The sequence below is a fragment of the Liolophura sinensis genome, chromosome 2 (assembly GCF_032854445.1).
Source record: "Liolophura sinensis isolate JHLJ2023 chromosome 2, CUHK_Ljap_v2, whole genome shotgun sequence".
Lineage (NCBI taxonomy): Eukaryota > Metazoa > Mollusca > Polyplacophora > Chitonida > Chitonidae > Liolophura > Liolophura sinensis.
In genome coordinates, this window is record NC_088296.1 from 25508487 (window position 1) to 25529782 (window position 21296).

The following is a 21296-nucleotide window of genomic DNA, read 5'->3' on the forward strand; positions in this document are numbered from 1 at the left end:
AGCACAGTGACCCAGAAGAATAACAGACACGCATTCGTCCAGCTCATTCTGGCTTCCTTTGCAGTTCTACATGGAAGGGCTGTCAGCAACCTGTAGATGGTCATGGGTTTCGGATTCTGCTGGGCTCTGTTCAGTTTCCTGCACACATAAAACCCTCAATGAAGTGTCAGTTTCTCAAGTAGCAATAATGTGATAAATAAGTGGATAATCAATAAACGATGCACGGCTGTTGCATAAACACAATTATAAAAAATGGATCTTGTGGTTCTAGAACCAAAATAACGGCGCTGCTGTCTGTCACACTTTCCAGAGACATCCTCTCTAGTCCTGGTGGCTCACCGTCCAAACAGGGTAACCTCCCCTTGATGAGCAATCGTCAGAAGACCAGCCTGAAAGCCAGCCTGAATACCAGGTAGTATGGACCGTCGTCACATGTTAAGGGTTCATATTTTGCTCAGATGGTGTATTGACTGCCTGGGTGGACTAATGATAGAGTGTCCACCTTGAAGTTGGGTGACCAAGAGTCAAATCAGGGCGGGGTTACCCTATTTCCTCAACTTTTTCTCATATTAAAGATCAACTTTCAGTGCAATTTATTCAAGTTTTTAATTTGATTTTGGAAACAAAACCACATTGGTTGGATTAGTCAGTTTCAGGGCCTCCAAAAAAGTATAATTTTATCAGTCACCACAAAATAATGCCTTCAGGATATGTATAAATAAACATCCTGCAAACATGCGAAAAGTTTGAAGAATTACACTGTACCAAAGACTTTAACAATAGTACTTGTTACTACCTCGCTTTGTACTCAGTACAGAGAGGTTAGAACAAGGAAACAGGACTGGTGGGCCCAGAGTCGGTGTGACGTGACTGGTTGGCCCTGAGTCAGTGTGACGTGACTGGTTGGCCCTGAGTCAGTATGACGTGACTGGTTGGCCCTGAGTCAGTATGACGTGACTGGTTGGCCCTGAGTCACTGGTTGGCCCTGAGTCAGTATGACGTGACTGGTTGGCCCTGAGTCAGTATGACGTGACTGGTTGGCCCTGAGTCAGTATGACGTGACTGGTTGGCCCTGAGTCAGTATGACGTGACTGGTTGGCCCTGAGTCAGTATGAAGTGACTGGTTGGCCCTGAGTCAGTATGACATGACTGGTTGGTCCCGAGTCAGTATGATGTGACTGGGAGGGGTGTCATGTCTGGTGTCTTCGGCATGATACTTCAGTGCCAGCAGCACTTTGGCAGCATGGACTTTCCCAGCCAAAAGAAGACATACTATATGTTCACACACCTAATGTTCTTGTTGAATGGATTCTCAAAAGGTTCCATTCACAGGCAAAAACTCTAACTGAAAGAAGGCAGAGTTGTGCTTTTTTTTGTTAGTTAGAGAAACATGGCTTGCGTCCTTAATTTCAGAAGAAGGGAAAACAAAATACCAGATATTATTATTTATATAGCGGTGAAATGGCAGGATTTCCTTCACTGATGAAAGTGAGCGACATTTCACTTAAGTAAGATATCACTTTTGTTATTACATTTGATATTTTACACCCAAACACCATGACGTCCAAAAAGAAACCCCAAGCATTCATTCATTCATTCTATCATGGGAAAGAAAAAAAGTCAAGTTTACAGTTTTCTTTTTTTTTCTTTTTTTGTTCTTCAGTGGTGACAAAAAAGGATTGTCTGTGCTGGAAATCTTAGAGAAGCTGGAATCTGAGGCCAACACTTCACTGGCCTCAAACAGTTCTGCACATCGCAACAGCAGCTTGAATTCCAAGGGAGACAACTATGTATTGAAAAACAGCAGCTACATGATGACACGCAGAGAGGTCTCTGACGACGATGAAAGTCTTGCTGAACTTGAAGAAAGCAAAGTGCTGGAAGATGTTTTTTTCCTGAAGTGAGGGGAGATAATTCATCATTTTCATGACAAGATGTCGGCCTGTTGCATTAGTTAACTTATTACAGCAGTGTGATGTCTCTGTACACAGATGTGAACAGACGCGGTTACAGCAAGATCATTGTCTGATGTGAACAGATTCTGTTACAGCATGATGAACATCAGACCTGAACAGACAGCGTTAAAACATGATGAGCATCAGACCTGATCAGACTTCATTACAACATGATGAACTTCAGACCTAAACAGATACCGTTACAGTGTGTTTCAGTATCAGACCTGAACAAACTCTGTTATAGTATGTTCATCATCACACCTGAACAGACTCCATTATAGTATGTTCATCATCAGACCTAAACAGATACCGTTACAGTGGGTTTCAGTATCAGACCTGAACAAACTCTGTTATAGTATGTTCATCATCACACCTGAACAGACTCCATTATAGTATGTTCATCATCACACCTGAACAGACTCCATTATAGTATGTTCATCATCAGACCTAAACAGATACCATTACAGTGTGTTTCAGTATCAGACCTGAACAAACTCTGTTATAGTATGTTCATCATCACACCTGAACAGACACCGTTACAACATGATGAACATCAGACCTAAACAGATACCGTTACAGTGTGTTTCAGTATCAGACCTGAACAAACTCTGTTATAGTATGTTCATCATCACACCTGAACGGACTCCATTATAGTATGTTCATCATCAGACCTAAACAGATACCGTTACAGTGTGTTTCAGTATCAGACCTGAACAAACTCTGTTATAGTATGTTCATCATCACACCTGAACGGACTCCATTATAGTATGTTCATCATCAGACCTAAACAGATACCGTTACAGTGGGTTTCAGTATCAGACCTGAACAAACTCTGTTATAGTATGTTCATCATCACACCTGAACGGACTCCATTATAGTATGTTCATCATCAGACCTAAACAGATACCGTTACAGTGTGTTTCAGTATCAGACCTGAACAAACTCTGTTATAGTATGTTCATCATCACACCTGAACAGACACCGTTACAACATGATGAACATCAGACCTAAACAGATACCGTTACAGTGTGTTTCAGTATCAGACCTGAACAAACTCTGTTATAGTATGTTCATCATCACACCTGAACAGACTCATGTTCTATATGTTTTCTCAAAGAATTGTGGAACTGTTTTTTTTTTTCGTTTCTTCGCTGACAGCTTAGTGGTTTGATAAGGTGATGTCATTTGTAGGAAAACTGAAAAGTTGACAGATCAATGTTTGAAGTTTGGTGAAAGTTCATCATGGCAGCACTGGTAATTTGCCCTTTTTCTGAGATGTTTCCAAAATGATATTATTGTAATGCGTTAGTCTGCTCACCATAAACCAGATCCAGTCAGAAAGTTATTCTGTCAATCCCACTCTGCTGCGAACAGAAGCTGTATTATAGATGAGCCAGATCGGAAAATAGATTTTCTTTGTTTTTTGTTAGCGATGCACGAGGTTATTTGACATGGGCTGGGTTTATGGGTGCAGAAAACTGGACAGAGAGTGAGTTGCACTAACCATCTCCAGATGGATGGACTTGACCTACCTCCCTTCCCAAAGCAACAGTGGAAATTGGTTTCAGGTTGACTAGTGATTAATAAAAATCCCACTTAGTTACAAATGATTTTATAACCATTCCTGCATCGGTCCAAGTTTGCTTCGATGTTAATTTCGGCTAAATTATATAAAGCCACAGATAGCTCCAGAACAACATCAAATTGAACCTGCTCCATTTTAAAAACACGTGTTATGCAGTTGATGTTTTTTTTTTTTTTTTTTCAAGACGTTTGAGACTAAAATTAGCTGTCGTACATTTTCACGGCAATATTAAAGTTTTCAGACAAACATATTCCTTACCTTTTCATCTGTCAGCATTGATTGGTTATTTCTTTGGCTACTCCAAGTGACCTGCTGTACTGCCATCTTCTGCATTTCTGACAAGGGCAGGTAACTGCAGGGATTTCAGATTTTCAAATGAAGAATGCTGTGATACCATGTTATCCATGACAAAATTTGGCCAAGGGTAACCTCGGAGAAATCTGAAACGTCAGTATAAAGCATTGTTTAACTGTGTATGTGAGAACAGTGCGGCACTTCACCCCTCTCGCTTATTTCAGAATTGACCCAGCATATTTTAGGTACATGACTGCATGTAGATAAATACAGCTTGTATTTTTCATGGATTACTTTATGCCTGGCAGTTTTATCATCTTAATCATCTTATTCATATTTTTATCAGAGCATTATTATGAAATGGATTTATTGATATGATTTTATGTGTAGATAGAGAATTGCGTCAATTTGAAAGATCTTTCTCTGCTAGCTTCCAGCTGTAACATGATAAGTTTTCATACAGTACATAATATTATGTACATTGTTCAGAATTTCTTAATCTTGAGCTTGGTGAATGATATTACTAAGTTATTTTGACCAGGAAATTGCTTTTAGAGGATCCCCTTTTATGTTATGTCAGATTTGGAACTTGTTAATAAGTTTAGATTTTTAAAATATACTGAAATGAAATATAATTATTGATATGCATGTATTACTTCCAGATTAACAGAGTCCTTGTGTTTCTTTTACACATTAATGTTTACAATCACCTCAGCTGTCTTGTTGTGTTTGATAATTCTGCAGAGTGATGGGCTTGATGTTTCTCGCTGTTAACAAGAGGAGTTCAAATCTAACCTGTGTCAATTTTCAAGGCTTCGTCTTGAAAGGATAAGGTAGCATCGTTAGTGATGTAACCTGCAATTCCAGGTGTGGCTGTAAATGAGGTGGTTAAAGGATATATGAAGCGCTTGGTTTTCATTTCTTAGTATTGAGTAAGTAAGGTGGCCTAGCATGAAAGTGCTGAAAAAACTTGTACATGCTTTACACTGTCAGAATCTCGGGGTAGCCGGAGCCAAAAATATGACGTCCAGTGCCTTGCCCCTAAAAAAGCTTCTCAGACTTTTAGATAAGCTTATCTAATGGAATCATGGAGCCTTTCGTCTCAGCGACTGGTTGAGCCAAACATTTTTTTAGGAGGTGGAGGGGAGGGGGGGGAGGGGTAGGGGTAGGGGAAGGACAAGTCAAAACGACTTCGATAGGGAGGTGAAAATATTGTCTAAGTAACAAGGGATTTAGTACTTAAGTTTCTCTCCTTAGTCATAGAATTGGAGCCGTAGGTCCCCGCAACCGCCGGTAAGTCTGGCGTGGAGAGAGTATTATATATGATTTATTTGACAACATCACTGGCGATGTTGTCATAAATTATTTGAAGGTCATTGGCCTATATCATAAAATATAAATTTTAATTGTCATAAATATTTAAAGATAAACAGTTATATACATATAGAATATAATCCTGGTTTTCGAATTTTAACTTATTTTTTCTTTTATGCGATTTTAAACATGTCTGTACTTTTTGTTTTACTTTTGATGTTCATATTATCATATGGAAAACCTTAACCGTCTCGCGTTTTCACTTTGTTCTCGCCACGATATGGCTGAAATATTGCCGATGTGGCGTTAAACCATAATCATTCATTAATTCAAAATCAGAGGCGCAAACTGGCTAGAGATGAAACCTACCTGCAAATATCCCTGCTGTCGATCACGCAATCCTCGGTAGTATAGTGGTGAGTATCCCCGCCTGTCACGCGGGAGACCGGGGTTCGATTCCCCGCCGGGGAGATTGCACAGATCACTTTTTCCTTCCGTGGTGTTTCAAATCGCCAATCTGTCCAGTCGCCGCTGATGGGTCCTATACGTGCCTGCCAATCCTATAGCCACACATTTTATTCGTGGAATCTTTCGTCTCAGTGACAATTACTTTCATTGTGCATGTGTGTAGCATAGCCGAGCCGTAGACAAAATAAAGGACACCCTTATCATCAATACTTCATAAACAAAGCCACAAAACTGGCTAGGGATAAAACCTACCTGCAAATATCCCAGCTGTCGATCACGCCAATCCTCGGTAGTATAGTGGTGAGTATCCCCGCCTGTCACGCGTGAGACCGGGGTTCGATTCCCCGCCGGGGAGATTGCACAAATAATTTTTTCCTGTCGTAGTGTTTTAAATCGCCAATCTGTCCAGTTGGCGCTAATGGATCCTACACGTGCCTGCCAAATCCTCTAGCCACACATTTCATACATGGAATCTTTTGTCACAGCGACAATTACTTTCACTGCGCTAGTGTGCAGCAAAGCCAAGTCGTAGACGAAAGAAAGGACAAGTTTATCATCAATACTTTATAAACAGAGCGACAAACTGGCTAGAGATAAAACCTACCTGCAAATATCCTGGCTGTCGATCACGCAATCCTCGGTAGTATAGTGGTGAGTATCCCGCCTGTCACGCGGGAGACCGGGGTTCGATTCCCCGCCGGGGAGATTGCACAAATAATTTTTTCCTGTCGTAGTGTTTCAAATCGCCAATCTGTCCAGTTGCCCGCTGATGGGTCATACACGTGTCCGCCGAATCCTCTAGCCACACATTGTCGCTGTGATAATCTTTTATCACAGCGACAATTACTTTCACTGCGCTAGTGTGCAGCAAAGCCAAGTCGTAGACGAAAGAAAGGACAAGTTTATCATCAATACTTCAAAATCAGAGACGCAAACTGGCTAGAGATGAAACCTACCTGCAAATATCCCGGCTGTCGATCACGCAATCCTCGGTAGTATAGTGGTGAGTATCCCCGCCTGTCACGCGGGAGACCGGGTTTCGATTCCCCGCCGGGGAGATTGCACAGATCACTTTTTCCTTCCGTGGTGTTTCAAATCGCCAATCTGTCCAGTGGCCGCTGATGGGTCCTATACGTGCCTGCCAAATCCTCTAGCCACACATTTTACACATGGAATCTTTCGTCTCAGTGACAATTGCTTTCATTGTGCATGTGTGTAGCATAACCGAGCCGTAGACAAAATAAAGGACACCCTTATCATCAATAATTCATAAACAAAGCCACAAACTGGCTAGTGATAAAACCTAACTGCAAATATCCCGCTCTCGACCACGCAGTCCTCGGTAGTATAGTGGTGAGTATCCCCGCCTGTCACGCGTGAGACCTTGGTTTGATTCCCCACCGGGGATATTGCACAAATAATTTTTTCCTGTCGTAGTGTTTCAAATCGCCAATCTGTCCAGTTGCCGCTGATGGGTCCTACACGTGCCTGCCAAATCCTCTAGCCACACATTTTATACATGGAATATTTTGTCACAGCGACAATTACTTTCACTGCGCTAGTGTGCAGCAAAGCCAAGTCGTAGACGAAAGAAAGGACACTTTTATCATCAATACTTCAAAATCAGAGGCGCAAACTGGCTAGAGATAAAACCTACCTGCAAATATCCCGGCTGTCGATCACGCAATCCTCGGTAGTATAGTGGTGAGTATCCCCGCCTGTCACGCGGGAGACCGGGGTTCGATTCCCCGCCGGGAGATTGCACAGATCACTTTTTCCTTCGTGGTGTTTCAAATCGCCAATCTGTCCAGTCGCCGCTGATGGGTCATACACGTGCCTGCCAAATCCCTCTAGCCACACATTTTATACATGAATCTTTCGTCACAGTGACAATTACTTTCATTGTGCATGTGTGCAGCAAAGCGAAGTTGTAGACGAAGAAAGGACAAGTTTATCATCAATACTTCAAAATCAGAGGCGCAAACTGGCTAGAGATAAAACCTACCTGCAAATATCCTGGCTGTCGATCACGTAATCCTCGGTAGTATAGTGGTGAGTATCCCCGCTGTCACGCGGGAGACCGGGGTTCGATTCCCCGCCGGGGAGATTGCACAGATCACTTTTTCCTTCCGTGGTGTTTCAAATCGCCAATCTGTCCAGTCGCCGCTGATGGGTCCTACACGTGCCTGCCAAATCGTCTAGCCACACATTTTATACATGGAATCTTTTGTCACAGTGACAATTACTTTCACTGCGCTAGTGTGCAGCAAAGCCAAGTCGTAGACGAAAGAAAGGACAAGTTTATCATCAATACTTCAAAATCAGAGGCGCAAACTGGCTAGAGATAAAACCTACCTGCAAATATCCCGGCTGTCGATCACGCAATCCTCGGTAGTATAGTGGTGAGTATCCCCGCCTGTCACGCGGGAGACCGGGGTTCGATTCCCCGCCGGGGAGATTGCACAGATCACTTTTTCCTTCCGTGGTGTTTCAAATCGCCAATCTGTCCAGTCGCCGCTGATGGGTCCTACACGTGCCTGCCAAATCGTCTAGCCACACATTTTATACATGGAATCTTTTATCACAGTGACAATTACTTTCACTGCGCTAGTGTGCAGCAAAGCCAAGTCGTAGACGAAAGAAAGGACAAGTTTATCATCAATACTTCAAAATCAGAGGCGCAAACTGGCTAGAGATAAAACCTACCTGCAAATATCCCTGCTGTCGATCACGCAATCCTCGGTAGTATAGTGGTGAGTATCCCCGCCTGTCACGCGGGAGACCGGGGTTCGATTCCCCGCCGGGGAGATTGCACAGATCACTTTTTCCTTCCGTGGTGTTTCAAATCGCCAATCTGTCCAGATGCCGCTGAGGCATTGTGGTGTTAGAAGCCAGGAGGGCTAGGACAGAGTGGTTTTTTGTTTTTCTCTCTTTGGAAATCTGTGACATCTGGACTTTTCGTTGTATACCCTGAGTATATTTTAGTGTGGTGCGGACAACAGACCTGATAGGAGGAGAACGGTAACATTATTTTTTGCTCTTGGGGCTCGGGCTCTGAGATATTTAAGGATGTCGAAACCAGTTTCTTTTAACCCTGCTAGCCGGCCTGCACGGACATTGTCCGAGGCTACATTGCACCGACACTGCGGCTTTCTCCGCTGCAGTCCCGGAGGTTTATATTTCCACACTGAGTAATGTTAATGACGTGAAGCGTGAATTGGTTTTCAAAAGAATTACTTGAAAAAGATGTTTTATGTTAGGGTATCATCACAGGCAGCTCACAGTGCTCTCCTGAAAATGGATAAATTCACTCTGGATGAGACGGAGTGGAAAATTACCCCTGCTTCTTCTAGCTTTATAAATCTGACTGTTCATTGGGCACCGGACGAAATGTGCGATGACATTATTACGGCCGCTTTAAGACCCTATAATTTATGTCTTGACATGACAAAACCTACCTTTTCGGATGACGACAGCAAACATGTCCGTACGGGCATTCGGATATATCGTTTTAGGTGCCATTTACGTAGCTATGTACTGAAATTGATTAACTTTGCGGGAGATGTTGTAATGTTCACCTGTCCAGGACAGGTATTTGAGTGCCGTAAGTGCGGCCAGGCCACACACAAAGGGCCTTCGAGTGCATGGCTATGTGGTGCACGAACTGTGATGGTGATTCTCCCCATACTGACCCACGTACGCAGGGAAAATCTGTCCGAGTGGATGAGTGCTGTGCGCGAGTGTTGAGCAGAGGCCATCAAAACGTCCCATATTCAGCCCAAAGAGAAAGTTGGTACCGAAAGTTCGTGAACACATGTCGATACATCAGGACGATGACAAGCAAGTTTGGACCCTGGTGTCAAGGCAGCGGAAACCTCGATCTAGAGGAAGATCCAGTGACTGTGCGGAAAATATGCGCGTACAAGTCAACGGTTCCCAAGAAGACAAACAAATAGATCAAAAGCGTGTAAAATTCGACAGAGAAAAGACTGAGCAGTTAAAGGCGCCAAGTGCAGATCCGGACACGTCTCACTGTGATTCAGTTGAAATGTCACCTGCTGGAGTTTCGACGAAAGCAGTCCATGGCGGCTTGCGGTCGTGCAAGGGTGAAGAACCGCAAAAATTAAATCTATGGACAGTATAGTTGTTTACAAATCCGTAACCATGGGTATGTACATCTATTTTCTGTTTATCTATTTTTTTTATGACGTCTGCTCAAATTTGCGTTAGAATTGGTAGTTTAAACATCAATGGCTTACTCTGTTAAGCAGTCTAAGGTGAAGCAGTTTACTTTTGACAATGAAATAGACATCATATTTTTACAGGAGACCCATTTTGAGAATAATTATGATAAAAAATGTTAAATATTCCTAGTGGTTATATTTGGGCACATGGTACTAATAGGATTGTAGATTAGATATTAGAGATTGGATACTCGGTGGATTGTGTAATCCGCAAGGTAACAAAGTGCCCTTACGGTCGGTATGTGGCTGTGAAGATCGAAATCAATGGCACAAGCCTTAACCTCATATGCGTGCATTCACCAGATAATCCAACTAAGAGGAAATCGTTTATTTCATCATTAGATGTACTCATGAGAGGTAGTAAGCTGCTGCTATTTGGCGGTGATTTTAATTTTGTAGAGAATAATCAGCTTGATAGAATGGATACAACGATGAATGTTTGCAATGACGGCGTTGACGAAATCGGGGTTGTAAACAATGATTTCAATATATCTGATGTTTTTAGGAAAATTCACCCGGACAAGGTTACGTCTTCCTGGTCACGGGCTTACTGTGTCTTTTATTGGAAGTGCAATGTATCTGTGCTAGCAGAGAAAGAATTAAACGAGAAAATATAAGCCGTTTTTATTTCCCACTTTACTGAGGTTTCTAATGATGATGTCTCTTTAATTTATCAATGGGACGATTTCAAGACGGAATGTAGGGATGTAAATAATCGTAAGCAAGACCCAGTTTTGAACTCTGGTCAGACAGATCTTGTAAATAAGGCAATCAATGGTCTACAGAAAGCAACCCACGGTGGGGATGTTATTTGGGCCAAGGCAGTACATTTTGACCAGGGTGAGAAACCAACCCGTTACTTCAATCGACGCGAGGCCATAAGGGGAAGAAAGAAAATGATCAAAAGTGTCCTGTGCCACAAGGATTGTTTCTCATAATAATCAAACTGATATTGCGTCCTGTATTTTGTCCTACTACAGCGAATCGTACTCCAAACATGATGTTGATGTTGATAGGCAGAGCTGTTTTTGTCATCTTTACCTAAGTTAAGCGATAGTAGTAGACTACTGTGTGAGGGTGGGCCGACAGAAGAATTATTCCATGTTGTAAAAGATATGAATAAATACTGGTCTCCTGGTTCTGACGGTTTTCCTGCAGAATTTTATGTGGAGTTTTGGTCAATTTTTGGAAAACTATTTAAACATGTCGCAAACCTGTGTTTTGAAGAAGAAACGCTGACCTCCTCGCAGCGATACGGTCTGATAACGTTATTATGCCAGGATCCAGACAACACAGAGAACATTAAGAACTGGGGGCCTATTAGTTTGTTAAATGTCGATTATAAAATTATCTCAGGGGCTTTATGTAATCGCCTCAGGTGTGTAATGAATTCTGTGGTTTCTAAAAATCAGACATGTGGTGTCCTGGTAGAACAATTAAAGGCCTTTGATTGTGTTGACTTGTCAATTTTTTTGAAATGTCTGGGACATTTCAATTTTGGCTCAGGCTTTTGTAAGTGGGTGAAGTTACTGTATGCTGTCATATCAAGCTCAGTCATTGTGAAAGGCCATATAACCAAAATGTTTACATTATCTAGAGGTGTTCGACAAGGATGTGCCTTGTTGCCGTTATTGTACATATTGTCTTTAGAACCTTTTATTTCTGCTCTTAAAACAAATGATACCATTCAAGGTGTTCCCATGCCAGGCATAAGTCAACAGGCCAAGATCGAAGCCTATCCAGATGATTCCACTGCCATTGTAACCGACTCCACTTCAGTTCGAGAAGTGCTCCGTGTAGCTGAAAAATGTGGAAGCGTATCAGGTGCTAAACTAAATGTAGCAAAAAGCACTGTTCTTCAAATTGGTTAATGGAAAGAGGGAGATGTTCCTGATTTAAAGTTTGTGACAACACTAAAATATGTGGCATCCATTTCGGCAAGGATCACCTCGAACTGAACAGTAATCGGATTTTAAATAACGTGAAGAAAAATGTAACTTCTTGGAACGGCAGATACTTAACTTTAAGGGGGAAATCTGTACTAATAAACACGGTTGCTCTGTCTGTGTTATGGTTTGAATCCCAGAAAGATCTTTTTCTAGACTGTTGGGTAACTAAAAGTGTTTTCAATCATTTCAACCATGTGTCCATGCGGTATGCTCAGTTTTTACCAGCGTTTGACGAAGACGTCTTAGTATTTAAGATGTTGGGAGACAATTTTAATCAAGTGGAAAAAGTTGTAATATAATATGTCATCAATGTATTACAATTCATTGCTCAGTACGTGAGCGCGCTAGCGCAGCGTAATGACCCAAAAAATCCCCAAGCATTCAATTATTCATTCTATCATGGGAAAGAAAAAAAGTCAAGTTTACAGTTTTCTTATTATTTCTTTTATTATGTCTTTTTTTTCTTTTTTTTAAGTGGTGACAGAAAAGGATTGTCTGTGCTGGAAATGTTGGAGAAGCTGGAATCAGAGGCCAACACTTCACTGGCCTCAAACAGTTCTGCACATCGCAACAGCAGCTTGAATTCCAAGGGAGACAACTATGTATTGAAAAACAGCAGCTACATGATGACACGCAGAGAGGTCTCTGACGACGATGAAAGTCTTGCTGAACTTGAAGAAAGCAAAGTGCTGGAAGATGTGTTTTTCCTGAAGTGAGGGGAGATAATTCATCATTTTCATGACAAGATGTCGGCCTGTTGCATTAGTTAACTTATTACAGCAGTGTGATGTCTCTGTACACAGATGTGAACAGACGCGGTTACAGCAAGATCATTGTCTGATGTGAACAGATTCTGTTACAGCATGATGAACATCAGACCTGAACAGACACCGTTACAACATGATGAGCATCAGACCTAAACAGATACCGTTACAGTGTGTTTCAGTATCAGACCTGAACAAACTCTGTTATAGTATGTTCATCATCACACCTGAACAGACACCGTTACAACATGATGAACATCAGACCTAAACAGATACCGTTACAGTGTGTTTCAGTATCAGACCTGAACAAACTCTGTTATAGTATGTTCATCATCACACCTGAACAGACTCATGTTCTATATGTTTTCTCAAAGAATTGTGGAACTGTTTTTTTTTTTCGTTTCTTCGCTGACAGCTTAGTGGTTTGATAAGGTGATGTCATTTGTAGGAAAACTGAAAAGTTGACAGATCAATGTTTGAAGTTTGGTGAAAGTTCATCATGGCAGCACTGGTAATTTGCCCTTGTTCTGAGATGTTTCCAAAATGATATTATTGTAATGCGTTAGTCTGCTCACCATAAACCAGATCCAGTCAGAAAGTTATTCTGTCAATCCCACTCTGCTGCGAACAGAAGCTGTATTATAGATGAGCCAGATCGGAAAATAGATTTTCTTTGTTTTTTGTTAGCGATGCACGAGGTTATTTGACATGGGCTGGGTTTATGGGTGCAGAAAACTAGGCTGAGAGTGAGTTACACTAACCATCTCCAGATGGATTGACTTGACCAACCTCCCTTCCCAAAGCAACAGTGGAAATTGGTTTCAGGTTGACTAGTGATTAATAAAAATCCCACTTAGTTACAAATGATTTTATAACCATTCCTGCATCAGTCCAAGTTTGCTTCGATGTTAATTTCGGCAAAATTATATAAAGCCACAGATAGCTCCAGAACAACATCAAATTGAACCTGCTCCATTTTAAAAACACGTGTTATGCAGTTGATGTTTTTTTTTTTTCAAGACGTTTGAGACTAAAATTACCTGTCGTACATTTTCACGGCAATATTAAAGTTTTCAGACACATATTCCTTACCTTTTCATCTGTAAGCATTGATTTTTTATTTCTTTGGCTACTCCAAGTGACCTGCTGTAATGCCATCTTCTGCATTTCTGACAAGGGCAGGTAACTGCAGGGATTTCAGATTTTCAAATGAAGAATGCTGTGATACCATTGATACCATGTTATCCATGACAAAATTTGGCCAAGGGTAACCTCAGAGAAATCTGAAACGTCAGTATAAAGCATTGTTTAACTGTGTATGTGAGAACAGTGCGGCACTTCACCCCTCTCGCTTATTTCAGAATTGCCCCAGCATATTTTAGGTACAGCTTGTATTTTTCATGGATTACTTTATGCATGGCAGTTTTATCATCTTAGTCAACTCATTCATATTTTTATCAGAGCATTATTATGAAATAGAATTACTGATGTGATTTTATGTGTAGATAGAGAATTTCGTCATTTTAAAAGTTCTTTCTCTGCTAGCTTCCAGCTGTAACATGATAAGTTAAGTTTTCATACAGTACATAATATTATGTACGTTGTTCAGAATTTCTTAATCCTGAGCTTGGTGAATGATATTACTAAGTTATTTTGACCAGGAAATTGCTTTTAGAAGATCCCCTTTTATGTTATGTCAGATTTGGAACTTGTTAATAAGTTTAGATTTTTAAAATATACTGAAATGAAATATAATTATTGATATGCATGTATTACTTCCAGAGTCCTTGTGTTTCTTTTACACATTAATGTTTACAATCACCTCAGCTATCTTGTTGTGTTTGATAATTCTGCAGAGTGATGGGCTTGATGTTTCTCGCTGTTAACAAGAGGAGTTCAAATCTAACCTGTGTCAATTTTCAAGGCTTCGTCTTGAAAGGATAAGGTAGCATCATTAGTGATGTAACCTGCAATTCCAGGTGTGGCTGTAAATGAGGTGATTAAAGGAGATATGAAGCGCTTGGTTTTCATTTCTTAGTATTGAGTATGTAAGGTGGCCTAGCATGAAAGTGCATAAAAAACATGTACATGCTTTACACTGTCAGAGTCTCGGGGTAGCCGGAGCCAAAAATATGACGTCCAGTGCCTTGCCCCTGAAAAAGCTTCTCAGACTTTTAGATAAGCTTATCTAATGGAATCATGGAGCCTTTCGTCTCAGCGACTGGTTGAGCCAAACATTTTTTTAGGAGGTGGAGGGGAGGGGGGGAGGGGTAGGGGTAGGGGAAGGACAAGTCAAAACGACTTCGATATGGAGGTGAAAATATTGTAGAAGTAACAAGGGATTTAGTACTTAAGTTTCTCTCCTTAGTCATAGAATTGGAGCCGTAGGTCCCCGCAACCGCCGGTAAGTCTGGCGTGGAGAGAGTATACTAAAGTCTGTTTTCCCTTGTGCACGTGGTCCTAGGTATAGCTGAATACAAAAATAAAACACAGCCATGATATCCGGGCCTTACAACGGCCTCTGATTCAGCATCGTCTCCCTATGTGGTTTAAATTATTCTTTTCTCATGTCTAAAATTCTTCCGTTCTAAATATTAAGAACACATTAACAATGAAGATACCTGCAAATCTTCACTGCGCATGTGTGTAGCAATGCCTAGTCGTAGACGAAATAAAGGACCAGTTATCATCAATACTTCATAAACAGAGCCACAAACTGGCTAGAGATAAAACCTACCTGCAAATATCCCAGCTGTCGATCACGCAATCCTCGGTAGTATAGTGGTGAGTATCCCCGCCTGTCACGCGGGAGACCGGGGTTCGATTCCCCGCCGGGGAGATTGCACAGATCACTTTTTCCTTCCGTGGTGTTTCAAATCGCCAATCTGTCCAGTCGCCGCTGATGGGTCCTATACGTGTCTGCCAAATCCTATAGCCACACATTTTACTCGTGGAATCTTTCGTCTCAGTGACAATTGCTTTCATTGTGCATGTGTGTAGCATAACCGAGCCGTAGACAAAATAAAGGACACCCTTATCATCAATACTTCATAAACAAAGCCACAAACTGGCTAGGGATAAAACCTACCTGCAAATATCCTGGCTGTCGATCACGCAATCCTCGGTAGTATAGTGGTGAGTATCCCCGCCTGTCACGCGGGAGACCGGGGTTCGATTCCCCGCCGGGGAGATTGCACAGATCACTTTTTCCTGTCGTAGTGTTTCAAATCGCCAATCTGTCCAGTCGCCGCCGATGGGTCCTACACGTGCCTGCCAAATCGTCTAGCCACACATTTTACACATGGGATCTTTTGTCAAAGCGACAATTACTTTCATTGTGCATGTGTGTAGCAAAGCCGAGCCGTAGACGAAAGAAAGGACAAGTTTATCATCAATACTTCATGAACAAAGCCACAAACTGGCTAGAGATAAAACCTACCTGCAAATATCCTGGCTGTCGATCACGCAATCCTCGGTAGTATAGTGGTGAGTATCCCCGCCTGTCACGCGGGAGACCGGGGTTCGATTCCCCGCCGGGGAGATTGCACAGATTACTTTTTTCCTTTCTTGGTGTTTCAAATCGCCAATCTGTCCAGTCGCCGCTGATGGGTCCTATACGTGTCTGCCAAATCCTATAGCCACACATTTTATTCGTGGAATCTTTCGTCTCAGTGACAATTGCTTTCATTGTGCATGTGTGTAGCATAACCGAGCCGTAGACAAAATAAAGGACACCCTTATCATCAATACTTCATAAACAAAGCCACAAACTGGCTAGAGATAAAACCTAACTGCAAATATCCCGGCTGTCGATCACGCAATCCTCGGTAGTATAGTGGTTAGTATCCCCGCCTGTCACGCGGGAGACCGGGGTTCGATTCCCCGCCGGGGAGATTGCACAAATCACTTTTTCCTGTCGTAGTGTTTCAAATCGCCAATCTGTCCAGTCGCCGCTGAGGGGTCCTACACGTGCCTGCCAAATCCTATAGCCACACATTTTACACATGGAATCTTTCGTCTCAGTGACAATTGCTTTCATTGTGCATGTGTGTAGCATAGCCGAGCCGTAGACAAAATAAAGGACACCCTTATCATCAATACTTCATAAACAAAGCCACAAACTGGCTAGGGATAAAACCTACCTGCAAATATCCTGGCTGTCGATCACGCAATCCTCGGTAGTATAGTGGTGAGTATCCCCGCCTGTCACGCGGGAGACCGGGGTTCGATTCCCCGCCCGGGAGATTGCACAAATAATTTTTTCCTGTCGTAGTGTTTTAAATCGCCAATCTGTCCAGTTGGCGCTAATGGGTCCTACACGTGCCTGCCAAATCCTCTAGCCACACATTTTATACATGGAATCTTTTGTCACAGCGACAATTACTTTCACTGCGCTAGTGTGCAGCAAAGCAAAGTTGTAGACGAAAGAAAGGACAAGTTTATCATCAATACTTCATAAACAAAGCCACAAACTGGCTAGAGATAAAACCTACCTGCAAATATCCCGGCTGTCGATTACGCAATCCTCGGTAGTATAGTGGTGAGTATCCCCGCCTGTCACGCGGGAGACTGGGGTTAGATTCCCCGCCGGGGAGATTGCACAGATCACTTTTACCTTCCGTGGTGTTTCAAATCGCCAATCTGTCCAGTCGCCGCTGATGGGTCCTATACGTGTCTGCCAAATCCTATAGCCACACATTTTATTCGTGGACTCTTTCGTCTCAGTGACAATTGCTTTCATTGTGCATGTGTGTAGCATAACCGAGCCGTAGACAAAATAAAGGACACCCTTATCATCAATACTTCATAAACAAAGCCACAAACTGGCTAGGGATAAAACCTACCTGCAAATATCCTGGCTGTCGATCACGCAATCCTCGGTAGTATAGTGATGAGTATCCCCGCCTGTCACGCGGGAGACCGGGGTTCGATTCCCCGCAGGGGAGATTGCACAGATCACTTTTACCTTCCGTGGTGTTTCAAATCGCCAATCTGTCCAGTCGCCGCTGATGGGTCCTATACGTGTCTGCCAAATCCTCTAGCCACACATTTTATACATGGAATCTTTTTGTCACAGCGACAATTACTTTCACTGCGCTAGTGTGCAGCAAAGCAAAGTTGTAGACGAAAGAAAGGACAAGTTTATCATCAATACTTCATAAACAAAGCCACAAACTGGCTAGAGATAAAACCTACCTGCAAATATCTCGGCTGTCGATCACGCAATCCTCGGTAGTATAGTGGTGAGTATCCCCGCCTGTCACGCGGGAGACCGGGGTTCGATTCCCCGCCGGGGAGATTGCACAGATCACTTTTACCTTCCGTGGTGTTTCAAATCGCCAATCTGTCCAGTCGCCGCTGATGGGTCCTATACGTGTCTGCCAAATCCTATAGCCACACATTTTATTCGTGGAATCTTTCGTCTCAGTGACAATTGCTTTCATTGTGAATGTGTGTAGCATAACCGAGCCGTAGACAAAATAAAGGACACCCTTATCATCAATACTTCATAAACAAAGCCACAAACTGGCTAGGGATAAAACCTACCTGCAAATATCCTGGCTGTCGATCACGCAATCCTCGGTAGTATAGTGGTGAGTATCCCCGCCTGTCACGCGGGAGACCGGGGTTCGATTCCCCGCCGGGGAGATTGCACAGATCACTTTTTCCTGTCGTAGTGTTTCAAATCGCCAATCTGTCCAGTCGCCGCCGATGGGTCCTACACGTGTCGGGGAGAGTGTGCTAGACGCCGAAGTGAACGGACGTGTCGGTTATTCTCTGCTGTTTACACATTTGTGCAACAACAACGCTTGTTTTTGAGACTGATTTTTTGGTGATCTGGGAGCCCACAGAGCTTGAGTTTGGCCAGTGGTTACTGTTTGGTGAAGGGCGTGTGCCCCGTTGGATCTGGTATGTCCAAGCCCGTGTCGTTTTCGCCTGTAAACAGGCCAAGCAGAACTTTGTCTGTGTCAATCTCTACACGAAGCAGCCCGGCGTTTTCTACGGCTGTCCAGAGGGACTTTATTCCTTTTCTGTCAAGTGTGTTAAATATCAAGACAGAGCTAATAAGTTTTCAGAAGAATTATTTAAAGAAACACTTCTATCTCCGCGTGTCTACAGTGGCTGGGCATAATGCCCTAGTGAGTAAATCCAATGTTGTTATAAATGGAACGACGTGGTCCATTATGCCCGCGTCGTCAGTTTACCTGAATCTGACGGCCCACTGGGCACCGGATGAAATGTCAGATGACACTATCGAGGCAGCTTTGAAACCCTATGGTGAATGCCTGGGTGTGACGAAACCCAGATTTTCAGACCCGGAGCTCTCACATGTTCGGACAGGTATTCGGATTTACAGATTTAGGTGTCACAAAGTTCGTTATGTACCAAATTTTATTAATTTCGGTGGTGACATTGTTATGTTTACCTACCCCGGGCAAACTTATGAATGTCGGAAGTGTGGCCAAAAATCACACAAGGCGGCAGAGTGTAGAGCACTGTGGTGTTCTAACTGCGACGGTTTCTCCCCCCATGAGAATCCTCATACAGAGAAGGACTGTACAAATCCATGCCGAATGTGTGACTCAGGGCTTCATACGGTCAGTGACTGTTGTGCGAGAGCAATGTCGTACGCGGCGCGAGTTAAGGGAAACCTACCGACTATGCGCCGGTATAATAAGGAAGACGCCGTAAAACAAGATGACATTGATGTTGACGTCAGCGACGATGATGACCCATTCAACGCACCTGCTATGGAACTGGTTCAAGACAGCGAGGAGAACGAAGACGAAATCGACGGGAATGGTGACGACAGCGCCGATGAAGACGTCAGCGACGACAGCGAGTCTGATAAGGAGATGGACGTCCGGGAGAATACTAAGAACACCGAAGAAGTGGATGTTGGTGATAATGAAACGTCATCAGCTGTCCCAAGGGTGAAGAATGTGGTCGTGGCTGACGTGCACGCTCCCGACGTGCGTTCACCAGTCCCAGTCGAGGAAAAGCGAGCTAAGTTGGACAATGGCAGTACAGCCGAAGAGGCAGCGTCATCTATCCCGCCCAGTTCCCATCCTACTGATTATGATGGTGTTGATGCCGATCAGTCGTCAGACTGTATGACGCCGACCCATCTCAGGAGGGGGACACCATGCTTCTGGAATACAGGAAAAGAAAATCGCTTGCTTCTCGTGCGAGGCAGCGAATGAAAAGAGACAAATGATTTGTAGCGTAATTAGGGCTCTCTTATTTGACCACAATGGGTATGTACGCTCTACCTTTACTTATTTGTATAATGAGCTTAAATAATATTCGTTTTGGGACTTTAAACATTAATGGTTTACGGGATCCGTCTAAACAAGAACATGTCAAGCAATTTGTTTTCGATAAAGGAATTGATGTACTATTCTTACAGGAAACACACTTCGAAAACTATAATGACACTAAATATTTGCAAATCCCGGGCGATGCAAGGTGGGCGTATGGGTCAAATCGAAGTTGTGGGGTGGGAATAATTATTAGGTATACGGTAGACTGCTTTATACGGAAAATACAGAGGTGCCCTAACGGTCGCTACATAAGCCTTAGGGTTGAGCTCAACAACACTGCTTTAAACCTTGTTTGTGTATATGCCCCTAATAATCCAAAGGAAAGAAAAGAGTTTATTTCTAATCTAGATAATGTGATGCAGGGCAGTGAGTTGGTTATTATGGTGGGGATTTTAATTGTGTTGAGAGCATTGAATTAGATAGAGCTGGCTGTGCCACTAATGTAAGGAATGATGGAGTGGACGAAATTAATAATTTGAAAAGAGATTTTGGTATTTGTGATATTTTTAGGAAACTGCATCCGGATAAGAATTGTTACACGTGGTCTAGGCGCCAGTGTGCCAGTAGATTGGATAGATTTTATATCCCTAACGCTGTGTTTAAGTATGTAACCCAGTGTGATGCTGTACATGTGTCTTTTTCTGATCATTCGTGTTTGTTTTTTGATATCTCTTTTGAAGATGTCATTTCATGGGGGCCGTTCTACTGGAAGTGTAATACGTCTGTGTTAAATGACACGGAGCTTGTTGATGATATTAAATCCGTCTTCCATGATATTTTCTCTGTCTGTACAACTGGTCATGCAGATCTAATAGACAGATGGGAGACATTTAAAGGGGAATGTAAAGATAGGATTCGTAGTTACTGTAAGGAAAAATCTATGAACAAAAAACGTGATTTGTTGGTACTTGAACAAGAATTAAATGCGTTGAAATCTAGTCCAATCATTAACTGTGAGCGTATTGACAATGTGAAAAAGACTCTAAATGCCCTTTATAAGTCGAATCATGCGGGAGCGGTTATCCGTGCTAAAGCTGTTCATTTTGATCAGGGAGAAAAACCAACCAAATATTTCATTAGACGAGAAGTTGGTAGGGGCAGAAAGAAGATGATCAAAAGTATTACTTGTCATAGTGATTCTTCAATATCCCATGAATCTCAGGAAGGCATTGCTAAGTGTATAAGGTCGTATTATATGAAATTGTATACTGAACAAGATACTGACTCCTCCATTCAAGATGAGTTCTTGTCATCGCTTCCGATGTTAAATGACGATTGTAAAACTGCCTGCGAAGGCCTTTTGACTGAACAGGAGTTGTTTTTTGCAGTAAAAAATATGTCTAAAAACCGTTCCCCAGGATGCGACGGTTTGCCAGCAGAGTTTTATGTACAATTTTG

At 42.5% G+C, this 21296-nt stretch overlaps 1 protein-coding gene and 10 non-coding genes across 11 annotated transcripts in view; all 11 read left to right on the top strand.

The window, feature by feature from the left end:
* The window catches only part of LOC135462606 (uncharacterized), a 57433-nt gene that overhangs the window by 10660 nt on the left and 25477 nt on the right, over positions 1-21296 (top strand). The window contains exons 8-10 of the mRNA XM_064739830.1: positions 311-412; positions 1664-1900; positions 12285-12521. Coding sequence (XP_064595900.1) covers positions 311-412; positions 1664-1900; positions 12285-12521 — 576 coding nt within the window. The remainder of the gene's footprint in view (positions 1-310; positions 413-1663; positions 1901-12284; positions 12522-21296) is intronic.
* Trnad-guc (transfer RNA aspartic acid (anticodon GUC)) lies at positions 5548-5619 on the top strand. The gene has a single exon. It is a non-coding gene; the product is annotated as a tRNA-Asp (tRNA).
* On the top strand, positions 5900-5971 carry Trnad-guc (transfer RNA aspartic acid (anticodon GUC)). The gene has a single exon. It is a non-coding gene; the product is annotated as a tRNA-Asp (tRNA).
* Trnad-guc (transfer RNA aspartic acid (anticodon GUC)) lies at positions 8002-8073 on the top strand. Its single transcript has one exon. It is a non-coding gene; the product is annotated as a tRNA-Asp (tRNA).
* Positions 8353-8424, top strand: Trnad-guc (transfer RNA aspartic acid (anticodon GUC)). Its single transcript has one exon. It is a non-coding gene; the product is annotated as a tRNA-Asp (tRNA).
* Trnad-guc (transfer RNA aspartic acid (anticodon GUC)) lies at positions 15341-15412 on the top strand. The gene has a single exon. It is a non-coding gene; the product is annotated as a tRNA-Asp (tRNA).
* On the top strand, positions 15692-15763 carry Trnad-guc (transfer RNA aspartic acid (anticodon GUC)). Its single transcript has one exon. It is a non-coding gene; the product is annotated as a tRNA-Asp (tRNA).
* Trnad-guc (transfer RNA aspartic acid (anticodon GUC)) lies at positions 16043-16114 on the top strand. The gene has a single exon. It is a non-coding gene; the product is annotated as a tRNA-Asp (tRNA).
* Positions 16395-16466, top strand: Trnad-guc (transfer RNA aspartic acid (anticodon GUC)). The gene has a single exon. It is a non-coding gene; the product is annotated as a tRNA-Asp (tRNA).
* Trnad-guc (transfer RNA aspartic acid (anticodon GUC)) lies at positions 17800-17871 on the top strand. Its single transcript has one exon. It is a non-coding gene; the product is annotated as a tRNA-Asp (tRNA).
* On the top strand, positions 18151-18222 carry Trnad-guc (transfer RNA aspartic acid (anticodon GUC)). The gene has a single exon. It is a non-coding gene; the product is annotated as a tRNA-Asp (tRNA).